The sequence below is a fragment of the Corylus avellana genome, chromosome 9, assembly GCF_965113065.1.
Source record: "Corylus avellana chromosome 9, dhCorAvel1.hap1.2, whole genome shotgun sequence".
Classification (NCBI taxonomy): Eukaryota; Viridiplantae; Streptophyta; class Magnoliopsida; order Fagales; family Betulaceae; genus Corylus; species Corylus avellana.
This window is the reverse complement of record NC_142498.1, coordinates 14,401,574-14,421,243: the sequence shown is the minus strand read 5'-3', so window position 1 is coordinate 14,421,243 and position 19,670 is coordinate 14,401,574. Positions and strand designations below refer to the sequence as shown.

Here is a 19,670-nt window from a genome sequence, read left to right as displayed (position 1 = left end):
TTTTTTTAACAAACAAGGGTTGGTGGAAATTGCTAACTTAACATTGTAGAATAATTTTAAAATAAAAATGTAGTATTTAACATTACTTTTCTTTTAAAAGGTGGATGGTGGCTTCTCAATGGAGAGTAATGCCACGTACAGTGACAGAGGGAGGGGGGACCGGGGTAGGCCATGCCCACCTCAAAAAAAAAAAAAAATAAAGTAAAGTTTTAATTTTAGTCATTCGCCCCAAAAATTTTAAAAATAAAATAAAAAATAAAAAATTGGCCTCATTTTTGGCATTTTTGGCTCTATTCTTAATTTTTTTGGCTATAACCATTAAGGTTTTTTTTTTTTTTTTTTTTTTTTTGCCCTTAATTTCAAATTCCTACTTTTTTTGCCCTTACGGTAGTCTTTAGTTCATAAAAAACAATCAAAATATTTTTTTAAATAAAAAAATTCTAAAGAACCAAGAAAAAAGACAAAAAAAAAAAAAATATTGACCGCCTCCTCTTATAAAATTTTTTGATTCCGTCTCTGGATACATACTACTTTTTTATTATACAATTATCTTACAATGAAGTGACAACCCTATCCAACAATTTGTACAAATTTTGTTAAAAATGATTAATTGAGGCTATTAGCGTGTCACGTCATCCTTGTGTAGTAATTTTAGGGTAAAAATGTGATATATACGGTATACCCGAGGAGAGGAAGTAGGTCCCATCAAAACAAAAATTAAAAAAAAAAAAATTAAAGAGAAAATACCTTAAAATTTACAAGAAATAAGGAGAAGGGCGTCCCAGCAAGCGGACATCGTACAACGTGGCCTTTCCCCATTGGCGAAAAGGTGAAATTCCACGTAATGAATAAGAAAGCAATATATATAGTCGTTCAAAAAAAAAAAAAAAAAGCTATATATAGGTTTCACAACGAATTCTCTGAGCACTTGCCACTGCCGGCATTACTTCATAGATTTTTTTTAAATCTCTCCTGAAACACAGCTCTCAGAAATGGCGGAAGACCCCTCTACGGCGTCGTCTCGATCTCAACCTCCGTCTTCTTCTTCTGCGCAGAAATCTCCCTCCGAAGACATTCTCCCGCAATCGCAGGTTCCCTACGTTTCTCTTTTTATATTTCAATAATTTCCCAAAGTTTTGTTACAATTTCTGTGTTTCTAGGGTTATCTGTGATGCGTTAAGTTTGGAATCAATATAGAAAAATGGGGTTTTTCTCACACTTTATATTGCATCATCAATTAGGTCATTTGCATTGCGTAAAATTCTCTGTTTACGCTTCGTTTCTGTTTCATAATATGTTACATGAGGTTCATTGATAAATTGAAGTATGTAGAATTATTTGGGGCTTAGTTATTCACACTTTGAAAACTCAAGGTAAGGTTTTTGTCAATTGTATTGTAAGACCGCCATTCAGAATTTTGTTATTAGGGGACTTTAATTATGCGGGATAGCTAGGTTTGTAAATTCCTATTTTTGAGGAAATGGAGGGTTATTTTTATTTTTATTTTTTATACGTAATTTAATGTTTTAAAAAACATAGAGAGGTGCAACTCAAATTCAAAGAACATTGAAGTATACAAAAGAAATACCTAATTCAGAAGATGGAGAACACAAATCCAAAAATTATAAGAATTTAGAAAAGCAAAAACTGTTGTAAGCTGACAGCTAAACTTGGGGCTTTAGAAGATTCTGATATTGCGTGATGACAATTTGTTGTAGTGTTAAATTGGTATAGATAAAACCCATTTAATAACAATTTGTTGTAATGACAATTCGTTTAAAGGCATAGATATAAAACCCATTTAATAACAATTTGTTGTAATGACAATTCGTTTAAAGGCATAGATAAAACCTCTTACAGGTCTTGTGACACAGTGAGCTTGATTTCTCAATGGCTTACTGTTACTAAATCCCTATTTACATTTTTCCTTAATATTATTAAATATATTCTTATAAAAAAGGGGGTAGGTCTAAACTATGACTTTGCACTGCCGTCTACTTGGATTTGAATCTGTTCTATAGCTAGGTTTACATCTTACCTAAAAATGTTCCTTTTATTTGGTTGTTGCACCTTTTGTTTTTTTTTTTTTTGGTAAGTAATTCAACTGATATTATTAGAAGCATAAGGTGCCTCTAAGTACACAAAAGGAAACACCTAGCTAGAAGGAGCATAAAGAACAAGGAAATACATAAGCAGTTGTCTACGGATACAAAGTTTTGAAGAATAAGAACTTAATCTCTTCCAATGTCCTCTCTTGGTCCTCAAAACTTCTGTAATTCCTTTCCCTCCACAAACACCATAAAAAGCACGTAGGAACCATCTTCCACACAATGGCACTCCACGGACTGTTGGAAGTCCACCAACAAGCATGCAGATCAACTACACATCTAGGCATAACCCAATATGGGTTTGGTGAGAAAATAGTCTATCATTTCCAAGCACCGGTTCTGTGTGTGTACTTTCTTTCTGTTATGAATCTAGAGGAACTGGTTAATAACACCTTGAAGGCTTGTTTGCTTCTAAACTCTACCACTTTTAGTTTGTGAGTGATGCCAGTTTGAAGCTTGCTTCTCTTGTAGAGTTTAGTAGCAGTGTCCTTAAAGTTGGTGGTCGTCACCTGGATTTAATCTACTGATGAGAGATTACAAAGATCAGTCCAGTGTTAAAAAACAAGGTCATGGGAATGAAAACCTGGATGCAGTTCCTAATGTTCACTATATTTGCATGAAGTGGTTGAGATGAGAGCTCACAAGTTAGGCAAAATATTTTTTCTGTTATTTTATTATTAAATGCCCATGGTTTAAGTGCGTGTTCTTTATTTAAAAAAATTAGTTTCTTGTCTAGTTCACATAAAAGATTGAAGCATTAAGCTTAACAACCCCTTGTGATGGAGAACATTATCTTTGAAAAGTGGAGACTCTCCACATGCAAGAAAGTAAGAACCTGCATTATTAGAAACCTAAAATTATGAAAAGTGAGACTATAGAACCTGCATGATTAATTATACAGGTCTTTGGATAAGCTCCATTCTCATTCAAATGCTTGATTTGTTACACTTTGGGTGAAGGATGAGAGACAGAATAAATATTAACTGGTTTACTGAGCCTATAGAAGGTGGACAATTTTGCGTAGAGTTTCTTGTAAAAAATTAATTAATAAATAAGAGAGACGGAAATAGTTGTGACCTGTAGTACATTTCCCCTCTGCTTGTACCTTTCTTGTGGAGGGGTTTGCCTCAAACTTAGTGTTATTTTCTTAAGCTTTTGTCACATATTAAGAAATTTGTGTTCAGTGGGAATGCAGAAGCTCGCTATTTTTGAATATTCAATGGAAAAGAATATATTTGAAAAAATGCATGTCCTGTTTTGCTCCATGGTGGCTCTTCAGCTTGTCTTATCACTCTGGTTTTTTTGTTCTCAGGTTCCAATATTCTCCAATTTTCCGGCTTTCCCAAATGGTGATTTTCAGATGTTCCCAGTCATGTACCCTGCACTTGTTCCAGGCTTAAATAATTTACAAAATCAAGAACAGATAAATCGTGGATCAGGCATTTATGCTGTTCCCGTTTTTTCATGTATGGGGCATGTTACAGGACTTCCATCTAACACTCTTGTTCCTCTTACATACAATATACCCACGTAAGTGTAACTATGGTATTTTGATTATGTTGAGGGGTTGATATTTGTGACTAACTATTAACATTGCTATTTTTATGACGCTTACGAAGCATGGATATGGATATTGCATATTGGTAAAACACAAATTAGATACATCCATAAATAGTTGGATACCATATGGTGGAGATATTCTAATGTACATATATGTGTGTATATGTCTATATGAGTGTATGTGTGAATTTTTTTGTTAAATATTCTATTGTTTATAACTTATAGTTATCAATCATACAAGCATCCCTACTTTAATCATGAGAAAAATGTTTATAATAAACCTACTTTTAAGTATATTTGTCAAATACTTTATAGTTGTATAATGTACTTATGAAATAACTATTATACCTTAGGAAGCTATTGATCATTATATAAATAAGTTAAGTGTTGGGTGTTTTCTCTTTTATACTCCCTGTGTATTTTGGTTGAGCCCTTTGCACATTTTAATAAATTTGTTTTGCTTATAAAAAATAAAAATAAAAATAAAAAAAGTTAATGTGATGAGGAAGGGTAGTTTCATTTTGGTTTATGTGCCACAAGATTAAGGTAAAAAAAGAGATAGGTTTAGGTAATGACAAAAGACGAGATTGTCGCTCGTGTTAGGGATTGATTATAAAAATTATTTATTTGAGGACTTAGCGAAGTTATTCTATAGTTGCTTTGTAATGACCCAGGGAAAATCGCTAATCACAGCACTTTGGAGCTTCTTTAGAATTCTTTTTAAAGTTCAGTTTCACCTAGTAACTAAGCAATGTGGGACTTAGCACTCATAACTATCTATTAAACCACCCACTCTATGTGGGCTACTCCTCGTCTTCCCAATATGGGACTGGAGTGTTACATGCTTGTTGGTTTATATATGAACTGACAAGATTTTGCTTGCAACAGTTCATAACCTGTGTGAATCAACTGAAGCTTCTTGTCATACTTGAGGATTATACCAGGCTACAAATGTCGCCAAGTTTCCTCTAGTTAACTTGTAGAATTGAGAATGTGCTTTGCTCTGAATGATTCTCAGCCCAATTGGCATTTGAAAATACATATATATGTACTTGTTTGATAGGCCTAAGCGCAAGACACTTCCCCTTATAAACCTTTCTTGCATCTCAATACATAATAAATTGCTTTTGGTCAGGTATTCATTAAAAAATAAAAAATAAAATGCTTTTTGTCAGGTTGATGTTAACAATACATGCAGCCACAACTACTTTTACTTCAAATATAATGCAAGGCTAGTTACTAATAATATATCAATGTGCAAGAAGACTGAATTTGTTTATTGCCCAGATTTAGTAATTTCCTCTAACAATTCAGTTACGTTCTCCTCTCTTTTTTCCCTTTTTCCTTTTTGGGGGGCGGGGAGAGTGGGTTGGATGGAAAACATATCTTTTAAATAAAACAATAAAACAAAGTCTGGCCACTCCATTTCCTAGAAGATATTTCAATAGACTTTGATCTTTTAATGTACAAGTCTCGTTTAAATTCATCTATGGACAATGATATTGCGGATTGATGTTATTGATCACAAAAACAACATCCATGGAAAATTAGATTATGTTGTTAGGTTATATGGCTGACTGGTTGTCCCTTTTTCATCATGGTTGTATGAATGCCATCAACAGTAGACAAAGTCCTGAGGCTGGGTCTGTGGGTGAAGAGCGTGGGCAAGCGGGCCAACAGCAGCAACAACCTGCACCTCAAAGACAAGTCGTTGTAAGGAGATTTCAAATTGCTTTTCAGCTTGATTTGTTGCTTATTCTAAAGCTGGCTGCAGTAATCTTTTTGTTCAACCAAGATGGTTCAAGACAGAGGCTTGTTGTCCTTGTATTTTTTGCTTCACTTGTCTACTTGTAAGTATCTAAGCCCTTAACCACTTTATGAGGCTTGTTTTTCCTGTGACCTCTGCCACTTAGTGGTGCATTGGACGTTTACACTAGAAAAATGAACGGTGGAAAAGATTTTACTGTTTTTGTTTTGTTATAATTTTTTTAGTTTTTAGTTTCAGTTTTTTAGTTTTGAGCTACAATGAGAGTCCGGGCGACGCTAAACTTTACCATAGTTATCAATAAACTTTACCATAGTTATCAATAAAAAACATTTTGAGCTATGACGAGGCTACTTGTACACACATATGTATATATGGGTTTTTTTAATCGATTTTAGTTTTATTAAAACGAATTGAGTTGGATGAATGAAAGCTGAACTTTGTAGATGTGGTGTGTGGCAGGTACCAAACTGGAGCACTCACACCAATAGTACGATGGCTTTCACAAGGCATGCAGAGGGCAGCTGCGCCTCCACCAAGACCTGCTGTCGGGGCTGAGAATGTTCCTCCTGCTGCAAGACAGGGAGTTGAGAATGCTGCTGTAGCAGGTATATTCGTTCCTTTTAAGTATTCTTGAATAATGAAAACTGTGTTTCAGGAACTTTTTCTGGCAGGTAGTTTACATATAATTCACTTTCCGAAAGAAGTACCATGTACACATGGATATTCACAATATGAGTAGGGCTGCAAACAAGCTGAGGGAAGCTTAACTTTTGGCTAGTCAGGCTTGGATCACTTGAAATGGACATGGTTTGAATCACCAAAAACAACACCATTGACTCTTAAAAAGTAAATAAAATATAAAATTAAATACTATTGATTCAATTAACTAGTAGGACCGAATTAATTTCTTACTCTGTTCTGCATCACTATCATATGTAGTTTCTATCACCAATCTCCACAAAGCCTCCCTCTCCATAGCATAACACCAAAACCATTTTTAAGTAGGGATCGATTGAACTGAGTCGGGTTTCTAACCCCAAACTACCTGATTTCATTGGGGTACAAATTCTTAATCAGTTCACTAGATGGAACTTAAACTCATCACCAATTCCCTCTATAAAAAGTTTTTCTGAAGTTTTTCAAGCCTATTAGCCCCAACCACTGGAATAGGGAAAAGAAACAAATAGTAAGTAGGCAAATTGGAAAGGCTTTTTATCAAAGGCAATCTACCTCCCTTGGATAAATAAAGCCTTTTCCAACCAAGCAACCAACATTCCATCTTTAAGTAGGTCTATTAAAACTCAATTTGGACATAAGGTTTGTGTTCTGTCTGTACCTAAGCATATGAATTTTTAGTCCTTTTTTCACATCTTTGTATGACAGAGAGCATTGTCTATCCAACTTCTTGCATTTACAATCCAAAACAAATTTGTGTGACTGAGTGTGAGAATCGTCATTTATTGTTTCATCCACCTCCAACCTCGGGCAATGGTAAACTTGAAGCCCACTTTGCCAGTACCATTGCAAAGTAGAATAGAGGAAAAGAAAACATAAGAAAACAAATTTGGACGAGACAAAGGGTGGGTTTGGAAAACGAGAAAAGGGACAAATTAATTAAAAAGTGCTAGACTTGGGGTTTTTCTCTGATACCATGTTAAATACTAGGGTTTGCACAAAGATTGAGAGGAAAAGCACGTGTTCACCCTCTCACTATTCAATTATGTATATTAGAGAGAGTAGTACAATTGAGTAGTATATTTGTGTGGTATATTTTATTACATGAACACCCTTTAACCTTTATCAAACTAATACCCTTTCTAGCACCTATCAAAAAAGAAAAAATACCCACATGGATTTGACCGCGTTTGTGACATTGCTCAAAATGGACATGGCAAAAGCACTTCTTCTTCTTCTTTTTTTTTTTTTTTTTTTTTTAGGAGGGGGCATAAAAGAGCCGCATATTTGTACCTCTGCCCAAGAAAGGATACCAAAATTCTTTCATGGAAACATGTATTTTTTGTATTTTTGAGATTTGTCTATAAAGTCATGTGGATTACTTCATTGGGGGCTTTAAATGAGCAATCCACTATATGAGCTAAAGAGAGAAACCTAAGTTCTTTCTTTCACTGAAACAGAAAAATTGGTATTAAATCCCACATAATTCCTGCCATACTATGAACTTTCCATTTACAGGTGGTAAAAAAACATATCACCCACATCATTGTAATTTTTCTTATAGTGATTCTTGTTGGAAAAGAAGTATCAACAAAATGATGTTTGTTTCATTTAACTTATGGCAGAAGGTCAACCAGGAGCTCAGGTGGAGAATCAGGCTGGGGATGGCGGAAATCAGGCAGTTGAGAATGAGAATGTGGCAGAAGCTGGTGGAGGCAATGGTGGTGCTAATCACTGGTGGGGAATCGTGAAGGAGATCCAGATGATTGTCTTTGGTTTTATTACTTCCCTTCTCCCTGGCTTTCACAACATAGATTAGATCAGACTTTGCAGGCGAGCAACCCTCCATAATGAATTCAGAAGCTGGTAAAATGTTTCTTAGTTTTTCAAATAAATGTAAAGTATTTAAAGTATTTATTATCCCCATAATTACAACTTGAAGCATACTGTTGTATGGTATATGAATTATGATGTAGTGGCTTTTAGTTATGGGTTTTTTTGTTTTTTGTTTTTCGTTATTATGCTTCTTTCAATATGGTATTCCTTCAAACAACTTCAGCTTCATACTTTGTTTTTCGATGTGACATTCTTGTGAACTTATTTTCAATTCCGACCAAAATGTCGAAGAAATTAAAAAGGAATGTAGTTTTTGGGGATCAAGTAATGACAAATCATGTATTTGGCATGGGCTACAATTGATGTAGAAACCTCAATTATTATGACCAAGACATCCTTAGTTTTTTTTTTTATTGACACCCTTGGTTGATTTTTCTGCAGTTCACCGACAATCTGATTCATTTGCGTAAAATTCTTCTTGAAGCGATTATGTTAGTTTCAAATCTGTATATAGGATTTGGCTTAGGTTGTAACATGGTTTAGATTTAATTTAATTAAATTTGAAGTCCTTAAAAAACTACAAAACATATTCTGTAGTCCTTTTTATTTATTTTTACAGCATCCATTATGACAAAATGGGTGTGATAAAATGGGTGCTATAGTTTTTTTACAACATTTAAGCCAAATTCGTTTGCGAAAAAAAGTAATATTATACTTGATACTCATTTTGTCACACCGTTGATGTGGCATAAGCTGGATGGATGTAAAAAGTCTGGTAATTTTAAAGAATAATGTTACTCTTTACATCTATTTACCATAGAGTAATGTTTGGGAACACTTTTTTATTCGGATTTCATCCGGTCACACTTATTTACCATATGAGTAATGTTTGTAAACACTTTTTTATTCGGATCGCATCCGCATAAAAAGGTTTTTCCAAACAATAAGGGAAAGTGGAGACCCCCCTGCAATAATAAGTGAAAGTGGAACTCTTGCAATGAGTGGTCTCCTTAAAAATGCAAAGGGACAACTTTTTTATCGGATATAGAAGTGTTCCCAAGCCTTAGTCTTTATCAGACTCATGTTATAATGAGTGATATGATGTGTTTTAAATGGCTTACAATATCAATCACCTAAAAGAATTAAAGTGTAAGTCATTTGAAACACATCATGTCAACCGGTATGACATGAATTTGACAAATAAATGTAAAATGTAGCATTACTCATTTCAATTGGTCATTCAACTCATGCCAAGTGAGCCGTTGCTAAGAGAGTGATAAAATGAGTGAAGAATATATTTAGTCTTAAAAAAAAATTAAAATTAAAAAAATCCAATCAAATCAATAGAGAATGCTGCAATCTGACTTACGCAATTTATGAACAAATTTCAAGTAATGCAAGGGAAGCAGTGTGTAATTTCCGTTCATGTCTTTATGGGGAAGAGAAAGAGAGCCAAGTAATGAGAAAGTACGAAAATCAAGGTCATTTTTGTTTGTTTGTTTTTGGTTTTTTTCCTTAATTTCTGTGGGTGTAGGATTTGCAATTGGTCTATTCTCACTTGAGGTGAAAGCACAAAGCTATGGTGTTATAAATAAATAAATTTTTTTAAAAAAAAAAACAAGAAAAATGCTTCTCTCAGATTTTTTTTTTTTTTTTTTTTTTTTTTTCCTCTCTTTTAAAAGCTTTTCTATATCTCCCCTCGCCGCCCTGTTTAACACCATATTTTACTGACTATAAATGTTAGATAATTTTCTTTTTCACACTTTCAAATGTATGTTTATTTCGTAATGTGACAATTAGTTTTTCACTACAATGGTTTTAATTTTATCGGCTTACTCTTTCTTTTTTGCAACTACCACATTAGAGAGTAGGCAATAAAAAATAAAAAAGAAAAAAGTTTGTGTAGCAATTTTCTTTTACCGATATTTGGGTCAACATGCTTTATTTGATAAGGTTCGAAGAATTCACGTAGGTCAAAGAAGAAAAAACAAAAATCGAATTCCTCGCCAAAGATGTCATTATTTTCAATATATATATATATATATATATAATTTTTTTTGGCATGTAAAATAAAAATATTTGCAACCGTTGGTCGAAACATTTAACCCATAATTTTCAATGAGATTTTTCGAGCATGTTTGAAATTGTACTTAAGAAATAGAGCTTTTAGGTCAAAAAGTAATTTTTGGTAAAAGCTTAACTTTTAAACTTTTGTCAAAAGTGCGTTTCGGTCTTTTTTTTTAGAGTAAAAAAGTAAAAAAAAAAATCCTTTATTTTTTTACCAAACATGCTAGCTTTGTTTGGCGCAGCTTTTTAAGTACTAAATATACATTTTAAGCTCTTTAACACAATTCTAACCAGGCCTTAATTGAAATGTCACTAAACACCTAATCCACGATAACCAACCCATTTATCATGGCAGTCGAATCCCCCAAGTCGAAGAGATGCCAAGAGAGTAATCAATTGAAAAGTTATATATAGACCCTAAATTGTTCATATTCACAGTTCTTACTACTTTTTTCTTGCCATAACAGTTGAAGATATAGCATTAAATAAGACATACTAAGCAGGTTGGCCTATTAAGTGAAAACCTAGGTACTAAGTTGAACAATTTTCATCGGTTTTGACTAGACTATGGCGTTATAACTATATATAACAATTTGTATTTGCGTTTTAGATTTAAGTTGTATCGAAACATAAGTACAAGTCATATAAGTTAATACTAATTCAACCTATTTAAATAAACAAGTTAGACCTCTGAATCATAATTCGCTAATTTCGTGTTAGATTCTCATCGTATTTAGTCATGTCAAAAACGGGCAGCCCTACTTATAAGTTATTGTGCCAACGCTATCAAAAAAGATAATTAAGACAGTTAATTTTTGATAGTTAGGAAATGGCTGTTATAGCATATTGTTGCTCCACTGCATATGAGTCCAGCAACCCCCTCTCTCAGATTGAAGTAAGGGCCCACGTCCCCTGCCTGTGCTTAGTATATCAAATGAGGCAAAAGACCAAGAGAGCAATTTGATTGAAAGATTTGCACCACCAGATTTGTTTTATTTATGGTTTTTTGAAACCCCCCGTTTATATTGCATTCTAAAGCGCACCAATAAAATATACAACTATGCATGCAGGCATGGAAACCCTAGGAAAAGGTGTTAAGAGAAACTGGTAGGTGTTGGGGAAACCCCATGTTTCTTGCTCTAATAATATAGCCGCCAGCAGCAATGTATATACAGCTCATTGTAGGTTGCCAAAAATTTACCACAGCATACTAAAGAAGAAGAAAGTTTTAAAGCAAATTCACTAGAACTTTGGCATCATCAGACATTTTTACCTATAAACTCTATATACATGTTGGAATTTATTAGAACTTGCGGAAGAAGGAAGCTGAAGAAACTCATTTTATTTTGACTCTAAAAAATAGTAATTACAGAATGTATATACAGGTGAATGTAAATAAAACCCACCTCACATCTCAGATAAAAGATTGCTGATTTTCCGTAGCTCTGTCAGAGCTGTTATGGCTGTGACTTGTCCTTTTCCAACTAAACCATTTTTAGAGAAGTTCTCCAATGATCCCACCTGACCTCGATCTTGCTGGAAAACGGACTCAATTACCTGTCAAAAAAAACTTATCAGTTGTAAGATCACAATACTTCTAAAGGCACCCTAAACGCGTTTCAAAAATTGCGTTTTAAGTATCCTTTACTGAAAAAGAAAAAGAAAATGATTTGGTTCGTTTCCTATATTGGTTCTCTCATTAGTTTCTTTTTTATAATTAATCGAGATATTATAAAAAACGTAAGGTGTCTCCAGGCACACACAAAAAGTAAATAGGAAAAGCCACTTAACTAGGAGTAAAAAGAAAAATCATGATAACTAATCACCAAAGGAGAAACAAAAGCAACTGTTCAAAGATACAGGGTGTTAAAAAAATAGACTTAGTCTCTTCCAAAGTCCTCTCATGGTTCTCAAAACTTCTATCATTACTTCTCTCACATTAGTTTCCTTTACAACTTTAATGCCAAGCTCCATTGTTTTCCCTCCTAAGGACCAAACCAGTTCCTCCTTTGCTTGATTATGCGTACTGGGCTGAACCACGACCAGAAGTATATGCAAAAATTTAATTACAAAAAGCCATTACAAGTTTTAATATCTCATACCAGTACATCATCTTTGAAGAAATTAACCAATTTACATCCAAGAGAAACATGTGCATGGTCAAAGTATTAGATATTATTCTAATATAAGTCATCCCAACTTGCCCACAGAAAATCATTCTGCTCAAAATTAAAGCATTGTCTTTTAAAAACCTAGGAGAAAAAAATATTAGTGTTACCTGAATATGTTCAAGCATAGACTGCCCAAGATTCCTCAAAGTACCCATCACATTCTGGTCCATAGCATCTTCTTTGCAGCTAGCAGAAGAGTTGCAAGAAGCATTTGCAGCAGGAGAATCAGCAATATCGTCTTGGTCGTTTGCACTGCTGGCAGACTTTGTAGCCTCAGGGGTACCTCCTTTCTCAGATGTACCCTCACCAGAAGCATTCCTCCCAAATTTCCAAAACCACGGGAATTTACCTGAAAGAAGCTTTCGCTCTTTTAATCCTGTTGCTGAATTTCCAACAGAATCATTGTCATACCCAGACTTTTGGCATACATCCTCAGGTAGATCAGAAACTGGAAGAGGTGATTCATCTGGGATATTCCTCGAATGATCATCACTTTCATCTGGGATAGTCCTCGAATGATCATCATTTTCATCTGGGATAGTCCTCAAATGATCATCACTTTCATATGGAATAGTCCTTGAGTGATCATCACTTTCATCGAGGGACAAATTTGATGCAACACTACTTTTCTCAGAGTCATTTTCATGGTCATTAGCCCCACTTAGAGGACTTGTTGGGACTGAATATATAGATGAGTTTTCTTCACTGCCAGCATTCCCACTCAAACATCTCCCCTCAGCACTGCAAGTAATTTCCTTCTCCACAGCTTCTTGTCCCTCCACCTCAACTTGTACAGAGAGATTGTCCTTCTTGCTTAAACCATCATCACAGCGTACTTGCTCAATGTCTTCATCTGAGCCAAGTTCTCTCGAGAGATCTTCCAGCAAACTTCGCCTAACAGTTGGCTTGCTGTCCTTTTTGCCACCCTCAACTTTTGCTGGAGATGATCCTGTTCTGGAAAGACGCAATTTTACTTTTTCTGCCCACCCTCTTTTTGGAGTTGGAACTCGTTTCTTTAAATCACCTTGCCCAAGTTCTTCAGCCTTGTGTAGAACTCTCCACTTCTCTTCCCAGTAGCTCTCAGGAACCATATTTAAAGGAGTTTTTGGAGAAACAGAACCAGATGATAGGCTGTGACCTCTTACAATTGCTGATTTACTCTGGTTAAAAGCTCCACCAAATGAAGGAGATACGGATGAGAGATTAGTACTCAGTGCAAGAGCCTGCAAGGACTTCGCCTTTTCCATCAGTTTCTTTAAATTTACATTCTCAGGAAAGTTTAACAATCTCTGAAGACAGGAAGTAGCATGTTCAGTGGCAAGCAGGGTAGATCTCAAATAAAGTAGCATTGAAACAGCCATAGCTGATATAAATGCTCCCCGAGGTGAATTAAGGACTCCGAAGCTGGACCCAATGTCATCTTCAGCACCTTTGTCTAATTTACTATTGTCTGATGCAAATATCTCATCCCAGACTATCAATAGGTCTTCAAGTGAAAATTCACGTCCAAATAATACCCGTAACCAGCGAAGTGCAAAGTACTGGGGTTCAACCCCAAGCTCAACAAGGTGGCTGTGCAGAGACAAGTCAACAAGAGATAGCAGGTGATATAGTGCAGCAGATGCTTCGAGGACAGGAGGTAAGCCAGAGTGGGACCCACCTGCAGGTGTGGGAGAGAAGAAATCTGCCATTGCGACCGAACCACAGGACCCACTCATCAAAGCATCAAACATGCAATATGCATCATGTTCCATAAATTTCTCAGATAAGACAATACCCAGTTCACCTTCAGCCCCATAAGCATCGCTCAGCAGCACAATGGTCTGTATCTCAAGATCAAGCTCATCAAGACTCTTAACTCCCATCACATTTCCATGGGACCCATTCTCATCCTCCATATTATCTGGAGATTTTTTAAAATCAAAATTATATGTAAGATCACTATCATGAACTGATAGGCCATCAAATTTGTCAGTGAAGTGATCTTCATAAAGCTTTCGAACTTGAGAAAGCCGCTCCACATCAACTTGAAGAACGTACAACAGAGGAGCCAATAGTTCATGCATTCCTATAAAGAACAGCAGAAAGTACGAAAGATGATATTAAAAATTTTCCAGACATAAACATCCATCTTCTTTGTACCTGAAATGCATGCTTGAAGAATTCAATAATGTATAATTAAATATCTGCAATCACATCTAATCGCAAAGCAGACATGCTTGACAAATTAGAGCCTTAGAGGTCATAGTAAGTACAAAGCAAAATATCATTCAAGCTTAAGCTCCAAGAGAAGTTACCGCATTTTTACTTGGACACCATAAAGCAAATGAATGCCGAGTGTAAATTATTAATAGCTCAGACATTTTTCATTAACATTGCTCCTAAAATTTGTCCAGCATAAGCTGTTTCATAGACACAAATGAAAAATAAATAAATAAAACAGCCTTTTTTTTCTTTTTCTTTTTTTCAAAAGTAGCCACAATTTTTATCAAAACCAGACAACCATTACAAATCTCTGAATGGAATGGATAATGATTTGTAGGTAAGGGCGTCTTCATGGATAATTTTATTATCTATTAAATACCACAAATATGGTAATATAGGGCCTTCTGGTCCTAAGGTACTTCCACACATTGTTCAGGGAGGTCACAAGGTCAAGTCCCACAACAGAAATCTTACGCATATATAAATGTGGACTAGAGATAAAAGTAGGCAATAAAGATTGCTCTGACAAGAGCAATTTACCTTGTCTGTAACCATGCTCTGGATGTCTAAGGCACCACAATAACAAAATTCGTCTCAACATGCCTTGGCATCCAGGTGTCTGGAAATAGCTCCCATGTTCTGGATATAAACGTGACAAATCCTGGTCAACCATTTTCTCCAGCTCAGCACTTCGAAAGAAACGACCCCAGGTGCTATCTGCACAGACATAACAACATGCAACATACATTAGTAATTGCATCAACTACGTCATAAGTAGCCAGCTTACCCCAGAACTCATTGGCCCACATTCCTAAATGTATTATATAATGTTCTTTATGTTCTATTACAGGTCAAACTGAACCATAAGAAGCTAGTTAGTTCACCCAGCAATCTGATTGCTAAACATCAACACAAAGGACATGAAATCGGTACAACAAGTGCAACCATTTATTGTTTTATTTATTGCTTTATCTTCTCATAGGCTGAGTTATAAGCATAGACATTCCTTTCTACAAATACTGCAAGAAGAAAATCAAGATTTAAGCCTTGCAAATTTGGCCTCTCAAGATATTCAAAATTAAGCTTGGGAAAAATTGAGGAAGAATGTGCTTTAACAATGCACAAATTTTCATTACTAGTTCCAACGGTCACAAGTATATATTGGATATTAAACTTGGAAAGGTGCCTAAAGGAGGCAAGTGTTTACCTGGGTTTTGTGAGAGTGGATTGTCCATGACAAGATTAGGAGAATTACTTCCATCCTTCGGAATATGTGGATCAACTAGGAGGCGCCTTCTCAAACCAGCATATCTGAAAGAATAAGATTAACATACATGACATGGATTATAATGAAAGAGTAGTAAATCTAATTTTTACAACTATGGTTGGTATCACAAAAAAAAAATCTCTTATCAGAAACACTTGTCCTCCAAGATGGCAATTATACTTCCAGTTTTAAAGTTGAAAATGAAATGATTTCAATTTCAGCTTTGCCATTGATTTATAAACTGAATAAAAGGAAAACAAGGTTCACAAAATTCTTTGCTTCGCATATTGAAACCCTTGAAATAGGTTAAGTCAACTCTTAAAACACCATAGTTCAAATTGAGCATTTCTGACATTCACAGATCAAAGCAAACGTTGGTTTAATCAACATACCCTATTCAAACTATAGCTGATCCGACTTGACCTAGTTTACTACAAAGCTTAAAGTAAAACTTGAAGAATCACTAAACCCAGCAGCACAAACCCTAAACCCTAAAAGTAGAACCCTGATCCTTGCCTAACTCTTGACTTGAGGTAACTGACTAACACCAAAAATCCCAGTTACATCTATCCATCAATAGAAACTTATGCACCCTCGCTCTCATATCATATTATCTTTACTTTTTTTTCTTCTTATTTTTTAGGGGGCACCATTCCTATGTTACTGAGAGTCTTAAACAAACTTGATAACCAACCCATTTGTTTCTACGCATCAATAACTAAATCACATAATTGAATTATTTCATTTTCCAAACGAAAAATAAGAAATCAAATTAAGGAAATCGTCACAACAAAGAAAAAAGGTGATCCCAGCAAATTCTATACAAAATTATTATTTGTATACTAACTATAAGCTAAACTCAATCAAAAACACCCACGTAAGAAATCACACCCATAAATGGTAAAAAAAATCCAAACGTTAGAAATTCACAAGAAATCTTCCAAACTGAGAAAATCCAGAAATTCATAAGAAAACAAAATAAAAAGATCCTTGAGCCGAAGTTACCTCCTCCGAAAATCAGCGGTGACCCGACGGAGATCATCAATGGAAGAGGAAGAAGAAGAGGGCAAAATCCCAAGATTTATACGCCACTGCACGCCTCTAAGATGCGAGAATGGCCGATTCTCATCCACAGATCTCCCGGAAACAGAGCCAGCGCTCGAAGTCGACGAATCCGGCAATGCCGGGTCGATCAGAGCTTGCGACATGGTTTTACGCCAACTCTCCAAATACCCAGCTGCTAAAATTTGACAAAAATGACGAAAAACACAATCTTCACAGAAAAATCAACAGTTTCCTCGCACAAGTTCTCAAACTTTTGGAGCAGAACAGAGGAAAATTGATTTCACGGAATTGAATTGCTTTTCAGGAAAACAGGAAAAACACAAATAGGTTTAAGCATGTCAGGTTTGCTGAAGAAGAAGAAGAAGAAAAAAGTGAATTTATAGGAATTCAGAGAGAGAGAGAAAGAGAGAGAGAGAGAGAGGAAATTTAGGAACAAACCAAAAAGCGTAATCAGAGAAACAGATAGAGAGTTTGGGGATTGAAAAACAGAATATAAGGGAAGAATTAAGTTGGAAAATGACTGAATTTGTGGAGGAAGGAAATTCTAGAGAGAGAGAGAGACTTACGTCTCTGTTTGGAAGATGGGCGTGCGAACAAACTTCGATATATTTTTACATTTTTATTTATTTTATTTAACTTTTGTTATTCTGCTTCTTCTTTTTTTCTTTTTTTAGAGAGAGAGAGAGAGAGAGAGAGAAGAAGACGAAGTTAATGGAGCGCTTTAGCTGTTGGCAACTTCGAATGAGAGGCGCTCTGCGCCCTTCTACACAATTCCCCCATTACAAAAACGCTCCCCCTATCTCATTGCAGCTACCATTATTATTATTATTATTGGAATTATTTTAAATTCGGTTTGTTTCGCTTCTAAAACAACGTTTTTCCTATTTTTTGGGTATTAGGTATGACTAAAAATTATGGTCAAACTAAAAATATTTTCAGTTGACCAGAAAAACTTTCTTTAATCCCCGTAAAATAGTTTCTCTTTCTTAAAACTGTAAATCACTTTTCGAGTTTGACCTTCTAATTTTCACGCACACTCTTTTTCGCAGTTCATTCTATTCGCTGTTAGCCACCATCATCGAAGGTTGCCGGCAATTTTCTACCTCCGCTAGAGGTCGCCCGCTATCGTCGTTGATGCTCTATCACTTATTTTCTATACAAGTCAAAACACGAAAAATTATTTTTACCTGATATCATTTTTCTGAAAATGTTTTCTTTAATTGCCATAACTCATAATTGTGCACTAGTAAGACTTGTATAATGTATAGTCTCTCCATCATAGGCATAAGGATTAATGAAGTAATAACCTAATATTACAAATATTTCGGGCTCGTTTGTTAGTTTTGTTTTTAGGATTACATTTTAGTAAAATTAAAGAAATAAAATAAAAATAAAAATATTAACAAATAACTTATCACATAAACCATTCAAAATTACTTTCACATTTATATCGCTATACAATCAAATAAAATTCAATAGTAAACAAGCCTAATATGTAGTATTCGGGTGACTGACATACATATTTATTGAAAATTGGAAGGATGTGAAGGATGGATAATTGGATTATGTGCCGTAAAAAATTATAATCTGTTTAAATTATTTAAATTTAATATAAGTTTCTCTTTATCATAAAAAAATTTAAAATTACATATAGATTATGCTATAATTTTTTAAAATATGTGTTGGAGATAATTCGAACACCCAAGGGAGATTTCTACGTATTAACACAATATTATTTCAAAAAAAAAAAAAAACACAATGTAACATCTCACTGATTAGTTATATTTATATGAGGGACTATTCTTGTTATTAGAAAAAAAAAATAAGAATAAAAAAAATTATAGAATTCCACGTACTATTTTATGGGAATTCTTTTAGGCTCCATTTATTTCGGCTTATAATATTTTTTAAAAAACGTTTTCCCTATTTTTAAGTGCTTTGTACGACTGAAAATTATAGTCAAACCAAAAATATTTTCGGTTGACTAGGATAACCTTCTTTAATCCTCGTAAAATGATTTTCATTTTTAAAATCATAAACTAATTTTTTGAGTTTGAGTTTCTCTTTCTCACATTTTTTTCTCTCGCAGTTCATTATCACTGTAGGAGGTCGACCTCAATTGCATTGGAGTTCATCATCGGCCGCCTCCACCAGAGGCTGCCGCCCATTTGCCCCCCCGCTGCCAACAGTTGCTACTATTGTCGTCATCGTGGGGCACCATCACTTATTTTCCATACGAGTCAAACGCCAAAAATTTCGCTGAATATATTTTCTAAGAAAAAACATTTACATCAAAACAAATGAAGCCTTTGAGCCATAGCTCATAATTGTGCACCAACAAGATATGTAGTCTCTTCATCATAGGCATAAGGATTAATAAAGTAATAACTCAATATTACTCTAGGCTCGTTTGTTAATACTTTTTAGGATTACATTTTGCAAAATAAATAAATAAAAACATTAACAAACAACTTAGTACACAAAACAATCTTTACATCACATCACAACCAAAGAGTAAAAAATACATTCTTAAAAGTAATAGCAAACAAGCCCCCAATATTTAGTGCTCGGATGACGCATATGATATAACATGCATATATCATGAAAATGATGGATGGTTGATTATTTCTTACTTTTTATTGTTGTTACATCCATGTCAACAGAAAATTAAAAAAAATTCACATTGCAAGTCAATACTACAACCACTATTTAGAAGATCATATGATATTTGATAATGTCATGACTCATGAATGATTTCAAGTGATTTTGTACCATTACCAAAAAAAACACGACCATTTTTGTCGAATAAATTATCATCGGAATATGATAATTATTTTATGTAACAAGTCAGCCAAGGGGTTGGCGGAGTGAGAGTCGTTGTTCAAGTTGCTGCCCATCTCTTTTGTTGTTGTTGTTAACATTCTTTTTTTTTTTTTTTTGTCTTTTGT

The 19,670-nt window shown here is 34.6% G+C and overlaps 2 protein-coding genes across 4 annotated transcripts; one reads left to right on the top strand and one right to left on the bottom strand.

Moving 5' to 3' along the window:
* The first annotated feature begins 907 nt into the window (after nucleotides 1–907).
* Nucleotides 908–8,108, top strand: LOC132190594 (uncharacterized). The gene is made up of 5 exons (XM_059605630.2): nucleotides 908–1,091; nucleotides 3,421–3,638; nucleotides 5,291–5,518; nucleotides 5,896–6,041; nucleotides 7,737–8,108. Exons 1-5 carry the CDS (start codon nucleotides 993–995, stop codon nucleotides 7,928–7,930), a joined length of 885 nt encoding a protein of 294 aa, XP_059461613.1. The 5' UTR covers nucleotides 908–992; the 3' UTR covers nucleotides 7,931–8,108.
* A 2,590-nt stretch (nucleotides 8,109–10,698) lies between these two features.
* On the bottom strand, nucleotides 10,699–17,426 carry LOC132189370 (Ypt/Rab-GAP domain of gyp1p superfamily protein). Of its 3 annotated transcripts, none has more exons than XM_059604091.2 (6): nucleotides 16,663–17,426; nucleotides 15,598–15,701; nucleotides 14,931–15,107; nucleotides 12,293–14,253; nucleotides 11,421–11,571; nucleotides 10,699–10,930 (listed from the first exon to the last, which is right to left on the bottom strand). In XM_059604091.2, the coding sequence occupies exons 1-5, from the start codon at nucleotides 16,863–16,865 to the stop codon at nucleotides 11,422–11,424; spliced, it is 2,595 nt and encodes an 864-aa protein (XP_059460074.1). In that variant the 5' UTR covers nucleotides 16,866–17,426; the 3' UTR covers nucleotides 10,699–10,930; nucleotide 11,421. The 3 variants fall into 3 exon arrangements, with proteins under 3 accessions (XP_059460074.1, XP_059460075.1, XP_059460073.1); XM_059604092.2 differs by lacking the exon at nucleotides 10,699–10,930 and having other exon boundaries at nucleotides 11,342–11,571; nucleotides 16,663–17,018; nucleotides 17,289–17,426; XM_059604090.2 differs by lacking the exon at nucleotides 10,699–10,930 and having other exon boundaries at nucleotides 11,342–11,571.
* Between the last annotated feature and the right edge of the window lie 2,244 nt (nucleotides 17,427–19,670).

What these genes read in the sequence shown, in the direction of transcription:
- LOC132189370 (XM_059604091.2), bottom strand. Translation starts at nt 16,865, where the DNA reads ATGTCGCAAGCTCTGATCGACCCGGCATTGCCGGATTCGTCGACTTCG. An exon ending in ACCGCTGATTTTCGGAGGAG is followed by an intron (nt 15,702 to 16,662) that starts GTAACTTCGGCT and finishes TTATTCTTTCAG; the next exon opens with ATATGCTGGTTTGAGAAGGC. An exon ending in CTATGCTTGAACATATTCAG is followed by an intron (nt 11,572 to 12,292) that starts GTAACACTAATA and finishes TTTTTTTGACAG; the next exon opens with GTAATTGAGTCCGTTTTCCA.
- LOC132190594 (XM_059605630.2), top strand. Translation starts at nt 993, where the DNA reads ATGGCGGAAGACCCCTCTACGGCGTCGTCTCGATCTCAACCTCCGTCT. An exon ending in ACATTCTCCCGCAATCGCAG is followed by an intron (nt 1,092 to 3,420) that starts GTTCCCTACGTT and finishes TTTTGTTCTCAG; the next exon opens with GTTCCAATATTCTCCAATTT. An exon ending in TGAGAATGCTGCTGTAGCAG is followed by an intron (nt 6,042 to 7,736) that starts GTATATTCGTTC and finishes AACTTATGGCAG; the next exon opens with AAGGTCAACCAGGAGCTCAG.